The 25,001-nt window shown below is 41.6% G+C and overlaps 1 protein-coding gene across 3 annotated transcripts in view; it reads left to right on the top strand.

Annotated features, from left to right (window-relative positions):
• Positions 1 to 25,001, top strand: part of B3GLCT (beta 3-glucosyltransferase) — a 131,342-nt gene that overhangs the window by 28,804 nt on the left and 77,537 nt on the right. For all 3 annotated transcript variants that reach the window (XM_055122776.1, XM_055122768.1, XM_055122762.1), the window contains exons 4-6: positions 1,409 to 1,518; positions 23,666 to 23,742; positions 24,411 to 24,522. In XM_055122776.1, coding sequence (XP_054978751.1) covers positions 1,409 to 1,518; positions 23,666 to 23,742; positions 24,411 to 24,522 — 299 coding nt within the window. The remainder of the gene's footprint in view (positions 1 to 1,408; positions 1,519 to 23,665; positions 23,743 to 24,410; positions 24,523 to 25,001) is intronic.

The raw sequence follows: 25,001 nt of genomic DNA, 5'->3' as shown, positions 1-25,001 counted from the left end.
TGGCTCACTGTTGGATACTCTTTGTTGGATGATTAATTGCGTGAATGGAAAAGTAGCCGAAACTATGGGACTGAGTGGCAGAACTCTAATACATACTAGATTGAAGTTAAAACCAACTTAGGGTCCTTTAATCAAGGTGTGAGTGGGAAAGGCTTTTTGTGGGGCAGGGGGGAAGGTCCCCGTTTGTTGGCTGGAAACTGGGTGAGAAGCTACGACTTCTCTGACATCCGCCTTCTGCCAGCACCCTGGCAGAATGCTGACACAATGGCTGTTTCTGCCTATTTATTACTCACTCAGGCATCCGGAATGCCTACTGTGTTTCTCTAGCTAGGGGGCCCGAGCATTGGTCCCTGCTGGCAGTATACTCGGTTGAGTGCCCACATCAGGTGGGCATGATGTGCTCGAGAGGGTTTCTTGCCCGCTAGCTGTTGTAAACAAGCTGGCTGTCTTGAAGGAACTCCCCGGTGGTCTGGCAAGCATGACCAGTATTGGAGGGCCTTTATCAACAGTTCTTGCTGCAGCTTGGCTGCTGTGGGACTGTGCCTGTGTTCTTGGCCTTCACACTTCTTCCTGGCCTGGTGCCTTGTGGAGTAAGGATAAGGTAGGGTAGAGTTTATTGAATTATTTATTTACAAGCTCTGTGAATCCACATACCATGATAGGATTTAGTGAGTCACTTTACAGGGCCTCCAGAACATTCCTGAAGCCATTCATTAGTTTTCTGGGGGCTCCAGAGAACAGTACCACAACAGGTATGACTAACGTACCAGGTACTTAGGGCCGCACGGTTGTGGAGGCCTGAAGTCTAAGCTCTGGTGCTTGCAGGTTGGTTGTTTCTGGGTCCTGATTCCTTAGCTTGTCCTTGTGATTTGGAGACACTGTCTTCCATCTGTGTGTCTCTGGGTTCATATTTCCTCTTTTGATGAGGACGCCAGTCATTATAGTAGGACCCATTAATGGCCTCGCTTTAATTTGTGACCTCTGTAAAGTGAATTCCGCATCAGGAAGCAGCACAGTGTGAGATTACATTAATTGTTAAAAGCTGCAATGAGAATTTTGAATGTTCGGCTACTTGGGAGTGTGGCATCTAGACATTTTGCATGTTTACAATTAATTCTTTATGACAAATGCAGGAGCAAAATCTCAGTTTGTGACTGCAGATGTAGTCAACTACAGCATACTTATTTACTTGCTAATTTCTGAGAAATAAGCTTTGAAGATCCAGTCTAAAAGGTCTTTGTCACTGGAATACTTTATGGAGTGATTTCCTCCCTGAGTTATTGCCTAAAGACTTGCCTTGCAGGTCCCCCCCCCCCTTTTGTAAAAACTTATTTTCAATATTATTTTGGTTACATAATATATACTTCAAAGATTTAAAAAAGACTTTTCGTTGTTGTTGTTGTTCTAGATTTAAAGGAAATTGTATTTGTTATCCAGAGTCAAAGTAATCCTTTTCATGCAAAGAGAGCCGACCAGTTAAAAAAAAGCATCTTGAAGCAGGCTGCAGATCATACACAGGTATGGAGATGGGGGCGTGAGAGAGCTACTAATGGTGTCTTTCATGATGCATTTCTGTTTTGTAGAGTTCAGTTTTATTTTGACGAGAATAACTCTCCTGACTCATCTCACTTATTTAGCATTGATTATTACTTAGGATGCTCTAGTTAATTCCTCATGTGCATAATATAATATTCTAAATTATGACTCTTATTTACTTTTTAATTTAGGATAATGCTATCATTGTGCCAGGCCCTGTGGTTTTTGTCTTAAAATATGATTAAAAGAAGTAAAATATTGCCATTTAGACACAGGGCCTTCAGCAACAGAGAATGCTCAGATATCTTGAGAACAAGTTCTAATGCAGTTTTCATATTGATGGAGTATTTTGAGTGACCTTAGTGGGGGTACTTCCTCTACCAGTCTCTTAATTTTTTTAAAAGTTGTCTATTATTCATTGAATATTTGATTTGACATATTATGTAATACCTGAAAGGGTTATGGCAAGGAGGAATGACACATATGGGATCATTGTAATCAAGTTTGAAAATAGGCAAGAATAGAATCTAAAGATTAGAATTTAAAACTTTCCTGGTGTAACTGGATGTTTGGGGACAAGGAAGGCACCACCTTCTCATGCTATCATTTAGTCGCTTCTTCTCAGCCAAAATAATTCCTCAGGGCGGGCATATGGCTCAGCAGTAGAGTGCATGCCTCATTTAGTTAGTTCAGGGGTTCAATGCTCGCACTGAAGAAACAAAAAAGAAAGTATTCCTCCAAGCCCACAGTGCTACAGTGCCATGGTTGTCAGACAGAAGTGCTTGTCTGTAGAGTAATGCCACTTCATGGTCTTGGCAGTGAGAACTCTTCAACAGGACACGTGTGTGTTTGATGGATTGCCTTTTCTGGGGGTGGATGCTGGAAATGAAGGTTGGAGATACCTGTTGAAAAATGAGCAGCCTTAATGATATTCAAGGCTAAGGTACTGCCGAGAATCAAGTTAATTGTGCTTAATCTTTAAAAAACTTTACGCATAAGTTAATTCTGTTAATGTCCCCACATTCTTGCAAGGACAGGACCTTTGTGCATCGTATCTTATTTCTTGAGGAAGAAACAAAATTTACCTGTCATAGACAGGCTTTTATTTTTATTTTTTATTTATTTTTATTTATTTTTTAAAATTTATTGAATCACTGTGAGATAGTTACAGGCTTTCATGTTTGGGTTACAATCTCACAATGATCAAACACCCATCCCTCCACCAGTGCACATTCCCCACCACCAATATCCTGGCTATACCCCCCCTTTCCCACCCTCCCCCTGCCTCCATGGCAGACAGTATTCCCCATATTCTCTCTACTTTTGGGCATTATGGCTTGACAGGTTTTTTATTTACTTATCTGTTTATTTTTGTGATTGGAGGTAGGAGCAGCCCAATGAATTAAAAATTTTCTTTGTTGGGCCAGAAAACAGCACAGGGAGTAAGACAGCTGTCCCTGTTCTGTTCTTGGCACCGTCTGTGGTTCTCTAGGCATTGCCTGGAGTGATCCCTGAGCACAGAGAAAGGAGTAGCCCCTGAGCATCACAAGGAATCAACCAAGAACCAGATTGCTTTTTCTTTTGTCTGGAAATTCAACTTTTCAAGACTTTATTCCACCTCTCCTGGAGATAGGTAGCAGCCTTACCTGCTGGCTTCACCTGCTCAGGCAGAGACACATGTGGGGCAGCCCAGAGCAGGCCATTGCAGGGAGGGGGAACTGGTAGCTGGAGCTCGTCCTCAGCTGTGTCCAGCGTCACAGAATGTAGCTCAACTGGGCCTTGACAGTTACCTCCAGACCGTGTGAGGTGTGCTGGACTGTGTCTCGCTGCTTCTCAGACAGGAATCCCTGTGCCCTGTGTTCTGCAGCTATCCTGCCTCTGAAATCGCCTTCCGTTGTGTAGGGGCCCCTTTTTGTGCTAGAGATTCCTCCTATTCTTTAAATTTAATTTTGAAATTTTGGGCACCATGATTTATACTACTGTTAATGATAGGGTTTCATGTGTACAGTGGCTCAATACCTCACTCCCCACCAGGGTGTCCTCATAAACCCACCCTCCTCATCCCCCACACAATGGTAAACTCAGCTCTGTAGACCAGTTCTCAGGTGCTGTTGCTTTTGATCATTTAATGTTCCCAGGACTGGAGCGATAGCACAGCGGGTAGGGCGTTTGCCTCGCATGTGACCGATCCGGGTTTGATTCCTTCATCCCTCTCAGAGAGCCCAGCAAGCTACTGAGAGTATTTGCTCGCACAGCAAAGCCTGACAAGCTACCCGTGGCATATTTGATATGCCAAAAACAGTAATAACAAGTCTCACAATGGAGACGTTACTGGTGCCTGCTTGAGCAAATTGGTGAGCAATGGATGACGTGCTACAGTGCTACTATGTGTCTTTGTATCCCACATATGAGAGTTCATTCTGTTTCTGACCCTCTCCTTCTGACAGACTTCACTCAGCACAGTACATTCCAGATCCATCCATATAACAACAAACAGCATGATTTTATCTTATAGCTGAGTAGTATTCCATTGTGTATATGTACCCTAGTTTTTAGTTTTTAGTTTTCGTTTTAGTACAACCATCTGTTCTTGGACACTTGCATTGTTTTTACATTTTAGCTTTTGTGCATAGTGATAAACTGGATAAAAAGACACCTCCACAAACTGGGAGAAAATATTTGCCCACTACTCATCTGACAGAAAGTTAATATCTAAGATATGGAAGACATTTGTAAAACTAAACAACAGCAACAAAAAACAGCTCCATAAAAAAATGGAAAGAAGTGCTGGAGAGAGAGAATATAGTGGGTAGGGCACTTGCCTTGCATGTGGCCAACTTGGTGACCCCTAAGTATAGAGCCAGGAGTAATTCTTGAGAATCATCAGAGTGGCCCCCAAACAAAAATGCAAACAAACTACCCAGAAAACTGCCCAAAACAAAAGTGGAGAGAAAAGACGAACAGAAACTTCCTCATATAGATGGCCAGTAGGTATATGAAAAAACATGCTCTGCATCATTTCTCATCAAGGAAATGCAAATCAGATGAACAGTGAGGTATCATCTTACTCCATTGAGACCGGTGCACACCACAAAGAACAAAATCCACCGGTGCTAGCATGGGTGTAAGGAACAAAGCATCCTCATCCACGGTTGGTGGGTATGTTGATTGGTCAGGGCTTTTTGGAAAACAATATGGATACTCAGGAAAACTAAGCATTTTGCTTCAGTAGGACCCAGGAATTCCACATCTTAATATCCACTCCAAGAACCCAAAAATTCTATTCCGAAAAGACATTTGTGGTCCTTTGCTCATTACAACATTATTCAGAATAGTCAAAAATCTTGATTCTCCTTTTAATTCCAGCTAAAAGTTGCTGCCATTAATGTGGATAGTTACATGTCCAGGGCTATGGGTTAAGAATATTCCCATACTTCCTCTACTTGGTATGGTGAAGTTTATTATATGTACTATCTCTTATTATATGTATTATCTCTCCAGCCTTGTACTTTTGGTCTTACACTTAATTTATAGCATGTACTCTAAGGAAGTGATTTTGCTCATGAGTGGAAAGTTTTAAAAGATGTTCACCCTGAATGCTGACTGGTCCAGCCTTTCTGAAAACTGTATGGACAGTCCTTTAAAAACTAGAAATTGAGCTTCTATATGACCCAGTAATACCACTTCTGGGAATGTATATTGAGAGTGCAAAAAGCACAGTAGAAATGACATCTGTACCTATATGTTCATTGCAGTACTGTTCACAATAGCCCAAATCTGGAAACCCAAGTGCTTGAGAACAGATGACTGGTTAAAGAAACTTTGGTACATCTACACAATGGAATACTATGCAGCTGTTAGGAGAGATGAGGTCATGAAATATGCTTATAAGTGGATAGACATAAAGAGTATCATGCTATGTGAAATGAGTCAGAAAAAAAGAGGGACAGATATAGAAGAACTGTAGTCATTTGTGGAGTATAAAATAACATAACATGAGATTGACACCCAGTGACACCCAGTGACACCTAAAGGGCCAGGAAGATTGCTCCGTAGTTGGGAGCTTGCCTCATGAGCAGCGGGGAGAAGGCAGCTGGAATAGAGAAGGGATTACTAAGAAAATAATGGTTGGAGGAATCGGTCGGAATGGGAGATGTGTGCTGAAAGTAGATAAAGGACCAAGCATGATAACCTCTCAGTATCTGCATTGCAAACCATAATGCCCAAAAGTAGAGAGAAAGTATGGGGAATATTGTCTGCCATGGAAGCAGGGGGAGGGTGGGAATGGGGGGTATACTGGGGATATTGGTGGTAGGGAATGTGCACTGATCTGGAGGGATGGGTGTTTGATCATTGTGTGATTGTAACTCAGACATGAAAGTTTGTAACTATATCTCATGGTGATTCAATAAAATAAATTAAAAAAAGATGTCCACTCTGTTTGTGCTTGGGATAAACCTCCCTGTTGTAAACTAAGAAAATGCTGATTTTAGTAAATACCACATAACCATATGGATAAGATGCTGTCCAGTCATGTGCATCCAACCCCACATTGTTTGAACATGAAGCAAAGTAATGATGAGTTTGCAGTAATGCCCCATAAAAACAGACTCTTGGACCCCTGAGCTTGGTCTAAGGTTTCAGCTGCTTGTCTAGCCCTAGATCCACTGATCTGATCAGCCAGTGTTACATAAAGACCTATTCTCCTGCCATATTGTCTTGGTGTGCTTGATTAAGTGAACTTCCATTACATTCCATTATCCAAAGCATACTGCAATGGGTCCTCCTCACTAACTCCCTACCTGTCACCCTTAACTCTTCTTTAATGAGTAGTTTCCAGGGAACCATGGGGACTGGACAGTGCTCCTAGGGTTTGCCTAGTAGTGCGAATAAGGCACACAGGCTTCCTAGGAAGCAGGATGGGTGATACAATTTTCTCTTTTTCACCCTTTTCTTCCTCTTAGGAAAATGAGACCTGGAAGGGAGCAGCTAGGGCCCGGGGACCATGGCCTGTGCAGATGTCCAGGCTTTGGTGCTGAAGCGCTGGATGCCTGAAATTGGCCTGAGGCTCTGGGGGAGGATGGGTGCAGGTTTCCAGTGAGTTATTCTTAAGAATGGAGATTTTGTGTTGATTCAAGCATCTCTGGAATTGGGACTGTATGGAAGGCAGGTGAGAGGTGACTCTAGCAGAGGTGGGGGAACCTCCAGCTTTTGTTTCCTTCGGCCCAGGCAGATATAGTGGAGCTTGTCAGTGCCTCTTTCTAGGATCCAGCTTATTTCCTGCCACTCAATTCCTTGCGTTATATTTGCCAGTAATGTAAGCTTTTTTTTTTTTTTTTTGACTCTCAGGATCACTTGCTTTGCCATGGTTCTGTGATCTTGCACATGGGATGCTCCTCTTTCTTTGTTGTTTTTTTTGTTCTTGTTTGTGGGCCACACCTGGAAGTGCTTAAGGCTTACTCCTGGCTCTGTGATCACGGATCATTCCTGGTGGGGCTCAGGGGACCATAGGTGGTACCAAGGGTTGAATCAAAGTCAGCTGCATGCAGGACGAGAGCCTTACTTGCTGTACTATCTCTGTCCTCGAATCTCACCTTTTTGGTGAGCTCCTGTGTCTGTCTCCCATGGAACCCTTCTGTGCAGTTCTGTGGCCAGCAGAGACAATAGCACTTTCTCCCCATACTATGTACTTTTCACTTTGTAATTGTAACATTTTTGTGTCTAATAAAGTTTGAGAACAGAGGATATGTTATAAGTTCTTTGAGTTCTCAGTACCAAGAACAGTGCTTTGAGTAGTGTATTGAGCTTGAGCCTCTGAGTATAGTTTGTTCCTTTGTTTGTTTTTTTTTGGTTTGTTTTTGTGCTATACCAGGTGATGCTTAGGGGTTTCTCCTGGCTCTGCACTCAGGGACTGCTGCGGGTGGTACTCAGGGCATTGGATGGGATGCTGGGGTTCAAACCTGGCTTGGCCACATGCAAGGCAGGTGCCCTACCTGCTTACTATCTCTCTAGCCTGAGCCTCTGAATGTTAATGCAGCTAAATTTCTGAAATTTATTAGGTCATTTTTCTTTACTCTTTATTCTTCTAATGCAAGTTTTCTTTATCTTGCAGTATGGTCACCTCTGATATCCCAATCACACATACATATATACAATATGCATACACTGATACCACAGGCACACATATGTATATCTACACAACATACATACACACATATGCATACAGGCATATGTTTTTTAAGGAAAAATCGTTGGTTCCTCCTCCTTTTGTCTCCTCTCTCCCCCTCTTTGACATTATTCGTATTCAGCATGGTGGTCAAATACAGAAGAAAGTGAACAAATGGATGTTACGTTTTGCATTAAGTAAGTGTTTTACTTAGCCTTGTTAATTATTAAATAATGTTTAGAGATTAATGTTGATATTAATGTTAGTTATTAAACAATTATTAGATAATGTCCACCCCTTTCATGCACAATCTAATAGCTGTTTACTTCTTCCATTGAAACTATAGAGTTTGAGAGAAGAATAGGAAAATAACTCATGAGTTTGAATTGGTGCTTGAAAAATATGATCTCATGTTTAGTAACTCTCAGAATGACAGTATGGAAAAGAAGTAGAAAGTTCACCTGACTGCTTTATCACAGACGACAGTGACTTCAGGAAAATGGAGATTTTTATTTCTTTCAAAATTAAGGAAAAATCCCTTTTGTTTGTTTGTTTTTTGGGCCACCCTCTACAGTGCTCAGGCTTTACTTCTGGCTCTGCACTTAGGAATCACTCCTGTGGACTCTTGACCCTTTGCAATGCCAGAGATAAAACCCAAATTGACTTCGTGCAAGGATTCTTGTCCACAGTACTATCTCTCTGGCCTGGATAAAGAATTTCTTTCCCTACCAAGCAGTTCAGCTAGTGGGTAGCCAGGGCCAGGTTGAGCAATGCTGCAGCTCCTTCCTGAAACTTGATAGTTTGGCTACAGTGTCTTATCTCCATCTGCAGGGGTCTGTTCCGGTATGTGTGGGATACACAGCTTCCTTCTACTTCTTTCCCACACTCATTCCACACTCATTGAAGAGGTTAATGTCATTTTCCTTTCTGTACCATTGTCCAGAGCATAGTGATGTGGGCATAAATACCGAGGCTAGGAACATAGTGAGTTGGGTGGTTGTGAATCCAGCTAAAACTCTAGCTATTCTGATCATTAAAAGGAGGAAGGTAGGAATGGAGGCTGGAGGGCAAATTGACATCTGCTAAAGTAAGGATGTTGATTTTTACTTCAAGGACTTACCCAGTCTGTTCACCCAGTAGAAGAGCTGTTCATTCATTCATAAATTAGACACTCAACAAGCAAGTATGCAAGAGGCATACAAGAACTAAAAGAGATTAATTCTTATATTCAAAGAACCTACAATCCAGGAAAGGATAATTGCCATAAATGGGCAATTTTATAGCAAGGTGGAAGTTGACAAAGGAAGATAAGTACTTCATGATTCCCCTTATTTGGATATCTAAAGAGGTTAAATCAGTACTATCAAAGATGGTTCCATTTATGAGTGCTGATTAGGGGTGGGGGATGGTACATCTCTTATTATTGGTGCAAAGTTTCCATTAGGGAAGATATATAAGCCCTTGAGACCTGCATTAATTTTACCATTGTTACCCAGGGTCCACAATGTTCTGTTGTGCTCTTGGGATTTTTAAAAGAGGATCAAGTACATGTTCAGGAGTCTTACTGAAAAAATGAAATGTAAATAAAAAATTGATTGAATGAAAAATTAACTCCAGATAGGTTGAAGAGTGGCCTGGGTCTGCAGAAGGCAGAGGGCTTTCTTGGGCAATGGCTAAAGGCAGCCAGGTGAGCGGCAGGAATGTGGTGTGCGCTATGGGAAGGACACACAGCGGGGGTGGGTGTAGGGTGGCAGGATGGGGGGGCCTACCCTGTGTAGGGTGGCAGGATGGGGGGCCTAACCTGCATAGGGTGGCAGGATGGGGGACCTACCCTGGGTAGGGTGGCAGGATAGGGTCCTGCCCTGGGAAGACCTAAAGGGACCTGCCCTCAGAGGAACTGTTTGTCTTCCTTCAGTCCTCAGCCTTTCTCACAGGACCTCTGTGGCATTTTGAGAAAGACTTCTTTGGTATCCAGGACATTGAACATCTCTGGTCCCTGGCACCTGGGTCACCTGTCTATGTTTGCCTTTCAAACCCATCCCTCTGGTGGCTGTGAGAACACCCGAGGACACAGGAGAGAGAGTCAGTGCAGGGAGTCAGACACTGGGGGTGCATTCAGTTAGGGGAGATGGGTGGAGAGGCAGGGGTGAGGAGCTGGAGGAGATGGGCACAGGCTAAGGAAGTCAGCAAGAGCTCCCAGCAGGCTGTGGGGCAGGGCGGGCCTTCTCTGGGACTGTGGGGGCGCTAGAGCGATAGCACAGTGTGGAGGGCATTTGCCTGGCATGCAGCTGATCCAGGTTTGATCTCCGGGAACCCATTTGGTTCCCTGAACTCCACCAGAAGTGAGAGCCAGGAGTAACTAACCCCTGAGCATTGCCAGAGAGTGGTGGTGAGAGAACCCTTGTTATTTTTCTTTCTCTTTCTTTTTGGCATTTGGGGCACACTTTGTGGTGCTCCAGGGTGCCTCCTGGTCAGTTCTTCAGTTCATGTGGTTGCTCCTGGATGTTCTGGGGAACCATGTGGTGCCAGGGACTGAATCCCAGCTTCCTGCATGCAAAGCATATACACATGCATTAAGCCCTTTGAGTTATCTCCCCAGCCCAGTCTTTCTTTTTTACTCTCTCTCTCTCTGTACTGCTAAACCACATTCCCAAATCCATGTTATTTTCCAAGTATGTGTATGTGTGTCTCTGTGTGTCTGTGTGTGTGTGTGTGTGTGTGTGAAGGCACGTTGCAGAATTTGCCATCTTAACCATTTTTAAGTGTGCATTTCAGAACCAGAACTGTCATGTACATTTACACTGAACAGGCAAATTCCAGAGCTTTTTCATCTTCCGAGCCGAAGCCTCACCTGCCGGTCTCCTCACTGCCCTCTCCATTCTAGTTTCTGAATCTGGATTTTACGGCATGAGGTGTCAGTGTAAAATGAGTGGCACTAGGCGGTGTTACCTCTATGGATTTGGCTTTTTTTGCTTCATTAATGTGTCTTAATGGCTCCATGTTGTCACCCGTGGGGGTGTCTCTTCCTCTCAGCCTGAATGGTTTTTGCCCACTGGTCCTACTTTCTGGGTGCTCATCAGGTATTTCATGTGGACTCTCCAGTGTTGTTTTTTAGGTCATCTGTCCTCAGGATCAGGAGGAGGCAAGACCTACTCTGCTCTCTTGTATCCCCCATGGCACCTGGTAATGCCAGACACAAAGTAAAACTCTCTCTCTCTCCCCCCAACCCCCGTATATGTATATGTTTACAATTTGTGGGCCATACCCAGTGATGCTCAGGGGCTGCTCCCAGTGTGTTTGGGGCCTGTGTGATGCCAGGGATTCAACCAGGGGCTTCTCATGCAAAGTATGTGCTCCAGCCATTTGAATTATCTTCCCAGCCCTAAGCTATTTATTTATTTTTTCAATTGACATGTTTTTCTTAGCATTTAAAACTTAGGAAGGATGGGGCTGGAGTGATAGTACAGCGGGTAGGGCGTTTGCCTTGTACACAGCTGCCCCAGGTTTGATTCTCAGCATCCCATATGGTCCCCTAAGCACTGCCAGGAGTAATTCCTGAGTGCAGAGCCAGGAGTAACTCCTGTGCATCACCGAATGTGACCCAAAAAGCAAAAATAAATAAATTAAAAAAAAAAACTTAGAAAGCAGGTTCATTTTTTCTAAAATATTGTGTTTTTCTAGTATTGTAGGCTTTTGTTTAGTTCAGTGTTTACTTATATTTTAACTGATAAGTTGTTGTAATTAAATTTTTCTCTGTATAATTTTGGGGGGCCTCTCAAGCAGTGCTCAGAGGTTCAGGTTCAGGGCCACACCCTGTGATACTCAGCCTACTTGACCAGATAATTTAGTGGTAGGGCCTGAGGGCACAACATTGCTCAGGCTCTATGGTGCCAGGGAGCACTGGTCACACCTGGTGTGTTGGGGGTCCCCAGTGCTATGCCCAGTGGTGCTCAGGAGGGCATGTGGTTTAAGGGACTGCATATGCAGAGCATGCACCCCTGAACCCTGTTATTTCTTTGGCCACACTCAATGGTGCTCAGGGCTTACTTATGGTTTTACAAGCTCGGGGGACCGTATAGGATGCCAGAGATTGAATCTGGGTGGGCCGCATGCAAGGCAAGCAGCCTAGCTGCTGTATTGTCACTCCAGCCGCTGTTTACTCTTAATTTTTATTTCCTTTTCTTTTTCTGCTGGACAACCTGTTCAGTAGGTGACTTAGATTGCCACTAGGTGGCAATATTGTTTTTATCTTATAAAGCAGGTAATTAAGCCCTATCATTAACTATGAACCCCTCTTCTTGGGCACTTACTTACTGTGATAATAAGTGGAGTGAAACAAATTAAGGAAATTGCTCTTAAAGTTAAGGTATATACTTTCTTGTTTTGGAATTCTTCCCTGTGGAAGCCAGTTGAGCATTCCTTTTGTAGTTATGACAAAAATTTTAACACGGTTTAATTTTCTCACATGCTCCAGAGAGAGCTGTTATGGCTTAGATCATTTTGTCTTTGAGTTAACAAGGTTTTTTGGTAGTTGAAATGGCCAAAAAGGTTTTTGGCATTTGCAATTATCCTTGATACTGGGTCATTTTCCTCTTTATGTACAGATTTTGTTTTTGTTTTTGTAAATGTTACATAGTGACTAAAACTTGAGTTTGTGGCATGACTAATATTTCAGAGATTCACTCTTGTCAGTCTCTACTGACACGGGGGCAATATTGAGGCAGCCTGATCTTGGACCTATACGAAAGTCGAGACATACGGGTCAGGAAGGAAGGGGGGAGGGAGGGACAGACATTAGATGCACAAAATTCTTTTTTTTTTTTTTTTAATTTTTATTAAATCACCATGTGGAAAGTTACAAAGTTCTCAGGTTTATATGTCAGTTATACAATATTCAAACACCCATCCCTTCACCAGTGCCCATATTCCACCACCAGAAACCCCAGTATACCCCCCGCCCCCACCCCCTACCCCCTACTGTATAACTAATGAATTTCACTTCATTTTTTTCTTTACCTTGATTACATTCCATAATTCAACACAAAACTCACTATAGTTGACATAACTCTCTCTCTCTCTCTCTTTTTTTTTTTCTCTTTTTCCTTTTCCCCCTTTTTTTTTTCTTTTTCCCCCTCATCCCCCTTCCTGCGCCTCATAGTATGGTGTACGCCACGCCACGTCGGCCAGCGTGGGGCTTTTGCTTAGTTCACATTCCAGAGGTGGCTGCTACATTAAAAACCTTCAATATTTTCAACAAAAACTTACTGTTATTATTTGGAGTTTCCCCCCCAAGTCAGACCTGTTCAAATGGAACTGTTTCACATTGCTGACAATTATAAATGTTAAGTCTGCTGCCGCGTCCGCGCGGTTTTGGATTTCTGTATAAAGTCCAGGGAGAATTCTGCCAGAAATTACATAGCCCAGCTCACAGTCCCAGTGCATTGCTGTAAGAAGTCTCTGAATTCAAAGTCTTTAGGCGCAGAGGGTCCGATTATTCGCGCTCAGCGGCTCCGGGTTTATCTGGGCCGAGGGCGTGCCGGTTACGCCCCCTTCCCATGAGTTCCTGGGAGCCCCCAAAGTAAAATCCGAATACCTGTGGGTCTGGAATCAGAAGATGGCGCCTGCCACATGGTGCCGCCAGCCCGCTGCTTTCCATGCAGGAAGACAGGGTGGGGGGGAAAAAAAATCCACCCCCAGCAGCACCGAGTTGTAGCCCAGTTTGGTGTCCCAATGCATTGCTCTCGGGTGCTGCGCTGGATGCCCGAATGTGTTACATCTTTGGAGTCAAAGTCTTTAAGCGCCGCAGAGGGTCCGATTCGCGCTTAGCGGCTCCGGGTTTATCTGCACAAAATTCTTTTAAAAGAATTTTATGAAAGCACCATGATTTACAAAGTTATTCATAGTTGAATTTTAAACATACAGTGTTCCAGCACCGATCCTGCCACCGCCATTGTGAGCTTCCCTCTACCAGTGTCCCCAGGTTCCGTCCCATGTCCCCCATGTGCTCCCCCTGTACCCCACCAGCTCCTTCCCCTCCACTCCCCTAGCTTGTCCTCTTTTCAGGCACCTTTTAAAGTTTGGTTGTTAAAGTTTGGGTCTCTTGATTTTGGTGGTGTTGACTCTGTGGTTTGGCTGTTTAGCTCTGTCATTTCTTAACACCACGATGTACCTGAATCCCTTAGCCCCTGACCCCCTGTTGCTTCTCATCTCTCTCTTCTCCCCCTCACTTTTACTCTATTTCTTTTCTTCACCTCCCTGTACTCTGCGATCAAAGGTGATCTGGGCATTCCCTTCCCCCACCCCCACTCCAACTTTTAAACCATTGCATTTCCTCATTCAATTATTATAAATACCACATATAAGTGGTATCATCCTGTGTTTATCTTTCTTCTTCTGGCTTACTGAACACAATGTCTTCCAGTTCTATCCGTGTCGCCATAAATTGCATGATTTTATCATTCTTTACTGCTGCAAAGTATTCCATTGTACACATACATCACATCTTCATGATCCACTAATCTGTTGTTGGACTTCTAGGTAGATTACACATCTCAGGTATTGTACTGAGTGCTGCCATGAACTTCTGAAAATTGGTAGCTGTGATGCACAAGACATGGGAGTGGGGTGAGAAGTTCCTTTTATAGGGAAGGTATGGCTCCCTCATTTATTTATTTATTTATTTATTTATTTATTTATTTTTTCTTAATTGAATCACCATGTGGAAAGTTACAAAGTTCTCAGGCTTATGTCTCAGTTATACAATATTCAAACACCCATCCCTTCACCAGTGCCCATATTCCACCACCAAAAACCCCAGTATACCTCCCGCCCCCGCCCCCCCCACCCCCAACTTTATAACTGATGAATTTCACTTCATCTTCTCTTTACCTTGATTACATTCCATATTTCAACACAAAACTCACTATTGTTGTTGGAGTTTCCCCCCAAGAAAGACAGCCCTACTACCAAGGAAGCATTTGATAATTAGTTTTCCATTGCTTAGAATGAAGAGATATGTTGGCGCCCTCATTTAAATTTAATTAGAACTTGTCTTAATAAATTGGAATTATGTACATGGGAAACTATCATTTGAACAGTATTGTCAAACAGCATAGGGTGTTTGCCTTGCATGCCACTGACCCAGGTTCGTTGCTTGGCAACGCATATGGTCCCCCGAAAGCTGCCATGAGTAATTCCTGAGTGCAGAGCCCGAGTAACCTCTGAGCCTTGCAGGGTATGGCCCCCAAAGCAAAGAATTTCTAGTTATAGTACTTTAATTTATAAAAAGTTAGAAAAAGAAGTGACCTCATTTTTTTTTTTTTAATAGCCCTCTTCAAAGCTTGTGGGAGGATCCAAGTTATTTATTTATTTTTTTAGTGGTTTGGTAATTTTAGTGTTTTTTTAAAATTCATTCTTTTTTATATTAATAGTTTATTTTTAATTAGTGAGTCAACGTGAGGGTACAGTTACAGATTTATACATTTTTGTGCTCATGTTTCTCCCTTACAAAGACAGGTACATTGGCTCTTCCCCTTGACCTCATTCTTGAGTCGGTAGGCCAGGCATCAACCCTTAGAAGCTGAGCAAGGGCGGCTTTGCGGCTGTCATGGCCAGCCCCACCAGCCCATTGCTGTCACCTGCTCTCCTTATGGGGTATATGCTTCGATTCGACTGGAAGCCCAGCCCAGTGCCGTCACACTCTCTCCTGGGGTGTGTATGCTTCTCCCTGACTGGAGCAGGTCGTCTGGGTTCTGGGTCACAATGACCTCAACTGTGAAGTCTTCAGCTTGCTGTTCGTTTTGGTTTGGTTTGGGGGCTATACCTGGTGGTGCTCAGGCCTTACTACCCTGGCTCGGCACTCAGAGATCACTCTTGGCAGTGCTGAGGGGGGGGGGTGATGGGGATTGTACTCTGATGAGCCCTCTTCAAGGGAGGTCTCCTGTCCACTGTACTGTTTCTCCGGCCGCAGCTCGCCATTGTGTCCCCTCTAGATTGTCCACCATGAGCATTCACAGTAGTTGTTTTGGTGAGGGAAGAATTGGCAGTCATTTTCGCCATTTGAATATTTATCTGATAGCTCAAAATATCTATTCCTCCCACACTGCCAGATGTCTAGAACTGCTGTTTATTTATTCATTACTCCTGTCGGGTTGCACTTGCCTACAAAATCTGCCAAAAATTAAGGTGCAAAAATTTAATGGTTTCTGTGATTCTGCATCTGCTTCTCGCTGTTCTCTTTGCCTCTGAAACTCATTGCCTGAGCCTGTTTTGCCTCAAGGTGTTAAAATGTGGTTTTATTAAAAACAGAAACATTTTTCTTTTTTCTAACGTGAATATAAAAGCAAGAACCTGAGCTAACTTTCTTATCTGGAATTTATTACTGTTCTTGGAGTGCTATTAAAGTGATGAAACTGTTTTCTAAAATGACTTGGGCCATTGTAAGTTGTTCCAAAAGTCACCTCTGAAGTTTTATAACATAGTTTATAATTGCCTGAAAGATTATGGTTACCTGTTGTCATCAGTGGTCCAACAAGTTATGCCATTCTTGATTATGGTGTTGCAAAAAGTTAGAAAGAATTATGAAATGACATTCTGGTCCTTTAAACGGTAAGGTAGATGATAACTATTTAATAATATAGTTATTTCTTTCCTTTGCCTGCATCATGTAGCATACTGCATCATGTAGCAGAAATTATAATTTCAAAATAAGTGGATTTTTTGGGGGGTGGGGGCATAGAGTGTATCTAGAACTGCTCAGGAGACCCTGTGGTGCCAGGGACCAAACCTGGGGCTCCCACACATCCAGCCCTGTGAGCCGTCTCCCTGGCCCTGTATTTTATTTCAGATGCTCATGAATTGTACAGCAGCTGCAGGTGAGACTGGAGATAGCTCAGTTTGGGCACTTGCCTTGCACATGGTTGACTGGCTTTGATTTCCAGCACTCCCTAGGGTCTCATGTGTCAGGAGTGATCCCTGAGTGTAGAACCAGGAGTAAACCCCAAGCACCATTAGATGTGGCCTAAAGACACAAACACACACACACACACACACACACACATACACACACACACCCTATATTTTGACTTTTGACTTTTGCTTGTTTGGTTTTGGACCACATCCAGTGTTGCTCAGGGGTTACTCCTGAATTGTACTCAGGAATTACACTTGGCAGTGCACAGAAGACCATATAGGATGCCTAAGGATCAAACCTGGGTCAGCCACGTGCAAGGCAAGTACCCTACATCTTGTACTATTGCTCTGCCCCCTTGACTTTCTGTCTTGAACTTGAAAATAATCCTTCTTGAGTGGATGTTTGTATGAAACTCCTACTCTGTGGAACTGTGGCCAGTCATCTGTGGTGAAAACTGAGGGAGAGTCTGTGGAGAGTCTGTCTTTGGAAGGTCTTTTTCTCTTTGGGGAGCTTGGCCTGCAGTTTGTATCCAGGGAGATTTTAGACTCGGTAGTTACATACACTCTAGCCTCAGAAGTTTAGGAAGTGCCTACTACATGCCTAGAATTATGGACACTGTTGTTGTCCTCCAGAGCAGTTTCAAAATGATTAGTGGGACCAGTAAGCTAATGAATATTCTGCATGAAGAAGGCCCATGTCCTGTCCTTGGCCCTGTGCATGCTGGGAATATCCCGAGCACTGCCAGGTGTGGCTCCCAAACAATACCAACAACCCCCATCCACAAAAAATGAAAATAATCTATGTCAGAGATTAGATTGTAGGGGCTGGAGCGATAGCACAGCGGGTAGGGTGTTTGCCTTGCACGCGGCTGACCCGGGTTCGAATCCCAGCATCCCATATGGTCCCCTGAGCACCGCCAGGGGTAATTCCTGAGTGAAGAGCCAGGAATAACCCCTGTGCATCGTCGGGTGTGACCCAAAAACCAAAAAAAAAAAAAGATTAGATTGTAAATAATAAAGGAGCTGGATTGCAGTGGTAGAGGGTACTGGGACTTGCCGGTGGGCGTACTGGCAATTACACATTTAGTATGAAAGTAAGCTATGATAGCTTAATGAAACAATAGAAAAGGAGTGAAGATAAAAGTATCATTGTAATGATTTTTGGTTTTTGTTTTAAAGTAGGTTGAGGTGGGCCCAGTTTGGAAGAGTATGAGGTTTAACCGAAACACAGAGTAAGGGCTGTGTTTCTGGGGCATCACCGTGAGTGTCGGGAGGGAAGGGAAGGACAGAGTTTGGACAAAGGCAGACCTGAGATGTGGACACAATCACAGATGCAAGATGGCTCTGTGTTTGAGGCAATCTGCAAACCAGAAAACCTGATTCAGAAGTGCTTATAAGGGTTTTGCTTGCTTGGTTTTTTTTTGCCTTTTTTTTTTTTTTGTCTGCAGGAGGGATGGTGTTGTTATATTTATGGTAGATGGTGGGTTACATTTTCTGCTTTAGACTAAATGAAGTCAGCAGAGTTGCATAGACCATTCTCTGCACCCCCTCCCCAGCGAAGAGCTTTTGAAGAGAATAGACACTCCTAAGTATACTGCCTTCTTTTGTGGTATGAACTTTATTTAAGTACTGGCAGAATTTCCACCTTCCTGATAACTGATTCCTTTGTGCATCTTCGCAGAAAGTTTTTTGCTGGGTGTGACCCAAAAAGTCTCCCGAAAAAATGGTGGATGGTGCAATATTCATACGGATATTTTTATCCCATGGACTCAGTATGTGTCAGGTTCCAGGACTGTTGTTACTCCTTATTACATACGAGCTGACAGAGCCACAGACAGATGAAGGGGAGAGCAAGGTTTCCGAGGGAAGTACTTGGCCTGTAGAGTTGGGTCTGCCAGGCATCATTGCCCTAGGTGAATGAGTGAATGATTAGTTAAAACAGATTTATACGAGCTCTAAAAGTGTACTTAGTATTGTCTTTCAAAATGCATAACCTAAAAGTACATTTTATAGGTGATGAGGTAAGATTTTCTCTTGCTGAGAAGGGACAGTTAATGATAAAGCCAGGTATCTGGAAAATTTTATTCTTTAAATAAAGACTCCATGTTATTACCACATCATATGTAATCAACTGACCATAAATAAGTATGATACTTTTAAAGTCTAGTGAATCTGTCTCATATATGTTCCAAGTAGCATATTATACTTTATTATTTTCCTCATATATCTACTTCTTACGGAAGAAATTATAATAATAAACAGATGTTAATTTTCATCATGATTTATTTTTTATCTGAAAGCTCAGTTCAATGCCTAAGGGTTATATAATAGTTGGAATTTGAAAATACAGTCTTTAACCAGAATTCAGTCTTTTAGAACCTTTACCTAATTCTCAACAAATGTCCTGGCTTTTGCGTTTTCATTTTAGTAGTTGGTCTGAGTAATGAGAGTGCATTAGACCATAAACTTGTGTGCTGCTAGATTTATATTTTACATTAAGGCATGGACAACTCGCAAATATTGAGACACAATCTCTTGACAAGGGAATGGCCAGCAGTACGGTGTTAAATGAGTTGTATGTTTTCTAGAAAGAAGCAGAACCATTAAAGTGGCTTAATTTTAAATATTCATCGATGTAAATAATGTTTGTTTTAAACTATTAATATTTCTAGTTGTAAAATCTTATAATTTTACCTCTGTATGGTGAGTAATGGACTTTCCATTCTCAAAGTACTTTTAGAATCCTCATTATAGAGGCAGACCTGTTTTCCCCAGTGAAGGTGATGAGAGCCTGGAAATGAGTTAGAGTATTGGTTTTGAATTTGTTTGTTCTCAGTAACTATTACTGGCTTTAAAGATAAGTATATTCTTTGAAAGAAATTGTATTCAAAGGAAGTAGGTTTTCTGACTTCAGAGTTCTTACTAGGGTACCAATAGATGCTTTGATGAAAATAACTTTTATTTGATGAGACAACTAGAGTTAACATAAGCATTTAAATCATTGTTGTCACCGTTTTTATTTTTGATTCCGTTTTTCATTTATTTTTTGCTTTTTTTTTTTTTTTTTTTTTTTGCTTTTTGGCCAACTCAGGTTCAATTTCTCCACCCCTCTTGGAGAGCCCAGCAAGCTACCGAGAGTATCTTGCCCACACGGCAGAGCCTGGTAAGCTACCTGTGGCATATTTGATATGCCAAAAACAGTAACAAAAAGTCTCACAATGGAGACATTACTGGTGCCCGCTTGAACAAATCGATGAACAATGGGATGACAGTGATATAATGATACAGTGCTTTTGGGGTCACACCTGGCATTGCACAAGGGTTACTCCTGGCTTTGCACTCAGGAATTACTCTTGGCGGTACTCAGGGGACCGTATGGGATGCTGGGAATTGAACCTGGGTCGGCTGCATGCAAGGCAAATGCCCTGCCCACTGTGCTATTGCTCCAGCTCCTTGATTACTTTTATTTACCCACATTTGCTTATTAGAATTTTGCTTTGCTTTGATTTGTTTGGCACCACATCCTGTGGTGCTTAGTCCTTACTTCTTGTCAGGATTATTTCCCTGGATTACTTGAATTTTTATACCCTTTATGCTTGCTTCTGTTATTTCATTCACCCATTACGGATAGAGTTTTATCTTGCCTTTATGCTTGAAGCAGTATCTGGTTTCTGAAATACTGGTACAATATCAGTTACTGTACAGTAATCCTGATACTACGTAGGTCTCAGTTAGCTTGACAGCAAGCAAGCTTAAGTGTCTTTACTCTAGGAAAGTTTATTCCAGATGGCTCTTGTAGTATATATTTTTTACTCTTATTTTTTTTTACCCTGTAGCTCATTAATCATTTATCTCTTTGCCTATTAAAAAAACATGCCCTGGGGCTGGAGTGATAGCACAGCGGGTAGGGCATTTGTCTTGCACACTGCTGACCTGGGTTCGATTCCCAGCAACCCTGGGATGTCCCCTGAGTACCACCAGGAGTAATTTCTGAATGCAGAGCCAGGAGTAACCCCTGTGAATTGCCAGGTATGACCAAAAAGCAAAAAAAAAAAAGGAACATGCTCTGTGTTTGAGCACCTTCTCAAAGGAGGTCTGAATCTTGCAGTGGTGTTAGACCAGATAGAAAGAACAGCACTGTAGCACTGTCATCCTGTTGTTCATCGATTTGCTCAAGCAGGCACCAGTAACATCTCATTGTGAGACTTGTGGTTACTGTTTTTGGCATATAGATTACACCTTGGGTAGCTTGCCAGGCTCTGCCATGCGGGCGGGATACTCTCCGTAGCTTTCCAGGTTCTTTGAGAGGGATGGAGGAATCGAACCCGGGTTGGCCACGTGCAAGGCAAACACCATACCCACTGTGCCATCTCTCCAGTCCAGAAAGAAGAAAGTTAACTGATGTTGACTTCATCAAGAATTAATCAGGCAGGGCCAGTATTCTGAGTGTCAGGGTAGAACCTTTGTGTGTGTGTGTGTGTGTGTGTGTGTGTGTGTGTTCTATATCTGGTGGCATTCAGAACTTAGACTTGACTCTGCATTCAAGGATCATTCCTGGTGGGGCTTGGGGGATCATATGTGGTGTCAGGAATCAAACCTGGGTTGCTGGCATGGAGGGCAAGCACCCTACCTGCTTCACTGTTGCTCTTGCCCCCTCCTCCCTCCTGTATTCAGACACCTGTGGAGATAGTTATCAGCGCATTAGTTTTTTGAAATGTTCTGAATTTGAGATTTAGGGATAGGGAAAATTTGCTTGCTATTTTTGTGTTCTCCAACTGAAGCAAGTGTGAAATCCAGGCATATGATTTAATAAACCACAACTAATGGAGATGTGATGGTTATGATCTGCTAGGAATCCATAGATTTTATTTCAGTCTTGAATTTAATTCCTGCTTTATGCTGACTGACGCTTTGCCTGCTACACTTTTTCCTCCCTTTTTGATCGGTACACTTTTATTTATTGTTCTAACAGAAGTTATTTGTGAGTTTGTGTTTGTGTCACTGCCAGGAAACTGCCCTCACATTTCCTTTCACTGAGGTTCAGTTTCCAGGTGTAATACCTGTTGACATCACTTGTTTATTTCCTATAAATATAAAAGGTATTACTTGTTTGGTAGAAGAAGTTTTGACTTGGATTCATTTTCTCTCAAAAAAAATTTTTTTAAAGTAAACTGTGCTTTACTTCACTATGGGGTTTTTAGAACATATATGGAACAACTGTTTTGGCCGGAAGCTGGTCCCACATCTCCTGGAAATTCTTGACCAGCCTGACTGGCAGTTCGATGCAAGGACCTGAACAAACAGTGATGCTTGGGTTGTGCGGTACGGGGGATTTACCTGACCACAGCAGCAGTACTTGGGGCCTCGGGAACCATGGCTGCTGGTGTTTGGGGGCCTCCAGCACTGCACCAGCAGTGCTTGGGGGCCATGGGGTGCTGGGGAATGAATCAGGGCTGGCCATCTGCAAAGCAAGCCCCACAACGTCTTTACTAGCTCTCTGCTCCGCTATGTAATCATTTTGTCATCTTCACAAAAGTAATCTTATTTTCCTAGTTTCTTTCCAGTCTCAGTTTGTATCTGAATTTGTATCACGTAGTTGGATGCATGTGTGCTTTTCCATTTAACATTAAAATAATTCCATTGTCACAGAATCTTTATTACAGTAATTTCAGTTGCTATGTAGTTCATTTTCTACTTTTAAAATAAAGCATTCCTTAGTATTTGCTGGTGTTTTTTCACTAGTTCATATTAGCATGCTTCCCCAATGCAGTTTTATGCAAATATTAATGTTATTCATTTTCTTCACACATGATTTTTGTTCTTAGATAATCCCTCATGAGTATGAATATTTACATATAAATTTTTCAAGAGACAATGGAAATTGCTGCATAATTCAGAAACAACAGTCAGAAAACCCTGCTCTTTATTGAGTAAATGCTATCCAACCTTTAGTTTTGCTTTTTCTAACATTCCATGGTGTTAGTCTGATTTGACTTTGATTACTGTTTTTTTTATATATTTAGTAATTGTGGAAGTTGAAAATAAATGCTGTATAGGGTAAAAAAATTTATATAATATTCAATTCCAAAGATTAAAAATATATATATAAACATTATTTTCCTAAAAGAGAAAGTTACCTCATCTTTAAGACTGGTATGAGTCTACATTATTGCAGTAATAGTTCATATTCTTAGGCATTTACTCTTAGGGTTTCTAATTGCAATATTTAAGAGGACATTAGTATCAATCACAGAGAATACACAACGTTTGTTGAAGGGTGGGGTGTACAAGCACATTCGATTGCTGACTTTTAACAACTTACAATATACCGAATAGAGCTTCACTTCAAAGTCTAACATTTCTAGTGTGAAAAAATACTAATCTTTGTATTTTGTCATGTATGTGTGGCCATACATGCTTGTATATTGGTTTCATTGTTTTATATATATGCATATATACAAATAAAAGTATGCATACATGCATGTGTATATCATTATGTAGTTGTTCCTATGTTCATACATTTTTTATTTCATCCATAAGTTTATTCATCCTCTGTTTAATTCCTGCCACGTTTATGCATTTTGAAATTTCATCCTTCTGTGGTTACTGTTGTTTCTTGAATAATTCAGGATTGTATTTCTGATCATGAGGCAAGATTATTCTTATTGTTATAGTGTTTTTAAGATACTTAGAAATTATTTCTTTTTTCACATGAAACAAGTGGGATATTATATCTTATTGATTAGCCAAACAGTTCTATTTTCTGTATACTGCTTGTGTTGTGTAAGAACTATTTCTGTGCCCGGGAATTATCCCTGACTACTTGAGGCTTTTAAGTTTCTGTTTCCTTTTAACTGTGCATCTCAGGGTAACTTCTGGAGGCACTGTTCGGTGCTGGGGTGGAGGAGGAGCGGAGGTTTAGTTGAAGCCCTTCTAAAGAAAAGAAGGAAGAAAGGTGTGAAGAAAGGTGAAGAGAAAGGAATTTTTAAATTTTAATTGGAATGAAAAACTATATTTCCACTTATTTCTCTTTTTTAATAATTGTTTCTTCAGGAATGCCCCAGTGTTCTCCTCCTTCATCAGCTGGCCAAACAGGAGGGTGCCTGGACGATACTTCCATTGTTACCACAGTATGTTGAACACAGAATGTGTAAATTATTGACATTTATCCCTGAATACTCATGCCATTTATTTTTCTTACTAGAAGGCTGTGTTTTTACAGAGGCCAGAAGTAAGATCTACTTGAACTCTACTTTTTTTGGGGGGGGTTTAAATAATTTTTTTATTTTTATTTATTTATTTATTTATTTATTTTTAATTTTTCTTTTATAGAATCACCATGTGGAAAGTTATAAAGCTTTGAACTCTACTTTTTATGATGACTGTATTAATAAAGTTTCTTGGTGATTGCTGATTTCACTCTTTTTTTTTTTTTTTTTTGCTTTTTGGGTCACACCTGGCGATGCACAGGGGTTACTCCTGGCTCTGCACTCAGGAATTACCCCTGGCCGTGCTCAGGGGACCATATGGGATGCTGGGATTTGAACCTGGGTCGGCCGCGTGCAAGGCAAACGCCCTACCCGCTGTGCTATCTCTCCAGCCCCTGATTTCACTCTTAAAAGATAAAATGGCAATAATTTTGTATTTGGAAATGATGTTTCCTCAACTTCTTTAGTTATGGAAAGAATCTAAGAATACTTGATATTTTATGGAACATTAGTAATTTCTGACTTCTCAATTTTAAACCTTACTATAAACTCATAGGAATGATTAATATTATCTGTTTTCTTTTTGTTAGGTTTTCTGCGACATACAGCAGAAATTCATCATGGATTTTCTTCTGTGAAGAAGAGACAAGAATAAAAATTCCAGAACTTTTAGAAACACTCAGAAGATATGATCCTTCCAAGGTATAGATCTTTTATGCTGGTATTTATTTTGGGGGAAATGCTTAAAGGAAAATTTAATTTTAAGAGGCTTTTTTTTAGTTTAATAAAGTAATATAAAATTGAAATGAGTGAAATAATGCTTGAATGTCTGGAACCAATATAAGGTAACTCTCTTTGAAGGATGTTAGCTTTCAGAGGGATGAAATTATAACGAGCCATTTTAAACTAAAGTCTTTTAATATGTGTTAGTGTTTTCAGGGTTGTTTTGTCTAAGATTTAAGAAATAAGTCTATGTTAGTCAGTGTCTTTACCAATAGGACCACATATTTTATTTATTTAGTTGTTTATTTAGTGGGGTTGTTTTTGGGGTCATACTGCTGGTGCTTGGGACTTCCTTTCAGGTTCAGTGCTTGGGGGTTTCTCCTGGCAGCATTCAAGGGGACTATAAGGTTTTGGGGTTCTCAGCCCTTGGGCTCACATATTATTATATATAAACATAT

Source organism: Sorex araneus, chromosome 1 (genome assembly GCF_027595985.1).
Source record: "Sorex araneus isolate mSorAra2 chromosome 1, mSorAra2.pri, whole genome shotgun sequence".
Lineage (NCBI taxonomy): Eukaryota > Metazoa > Chordata > Mammalia > Eulipotyphla > Soricidae > Sorex > Sorex araneus.
Note: the sequence above shows the minus strand (reverse complement) of the source record. Positions and strands in the feature narration are given on the sequence as shown.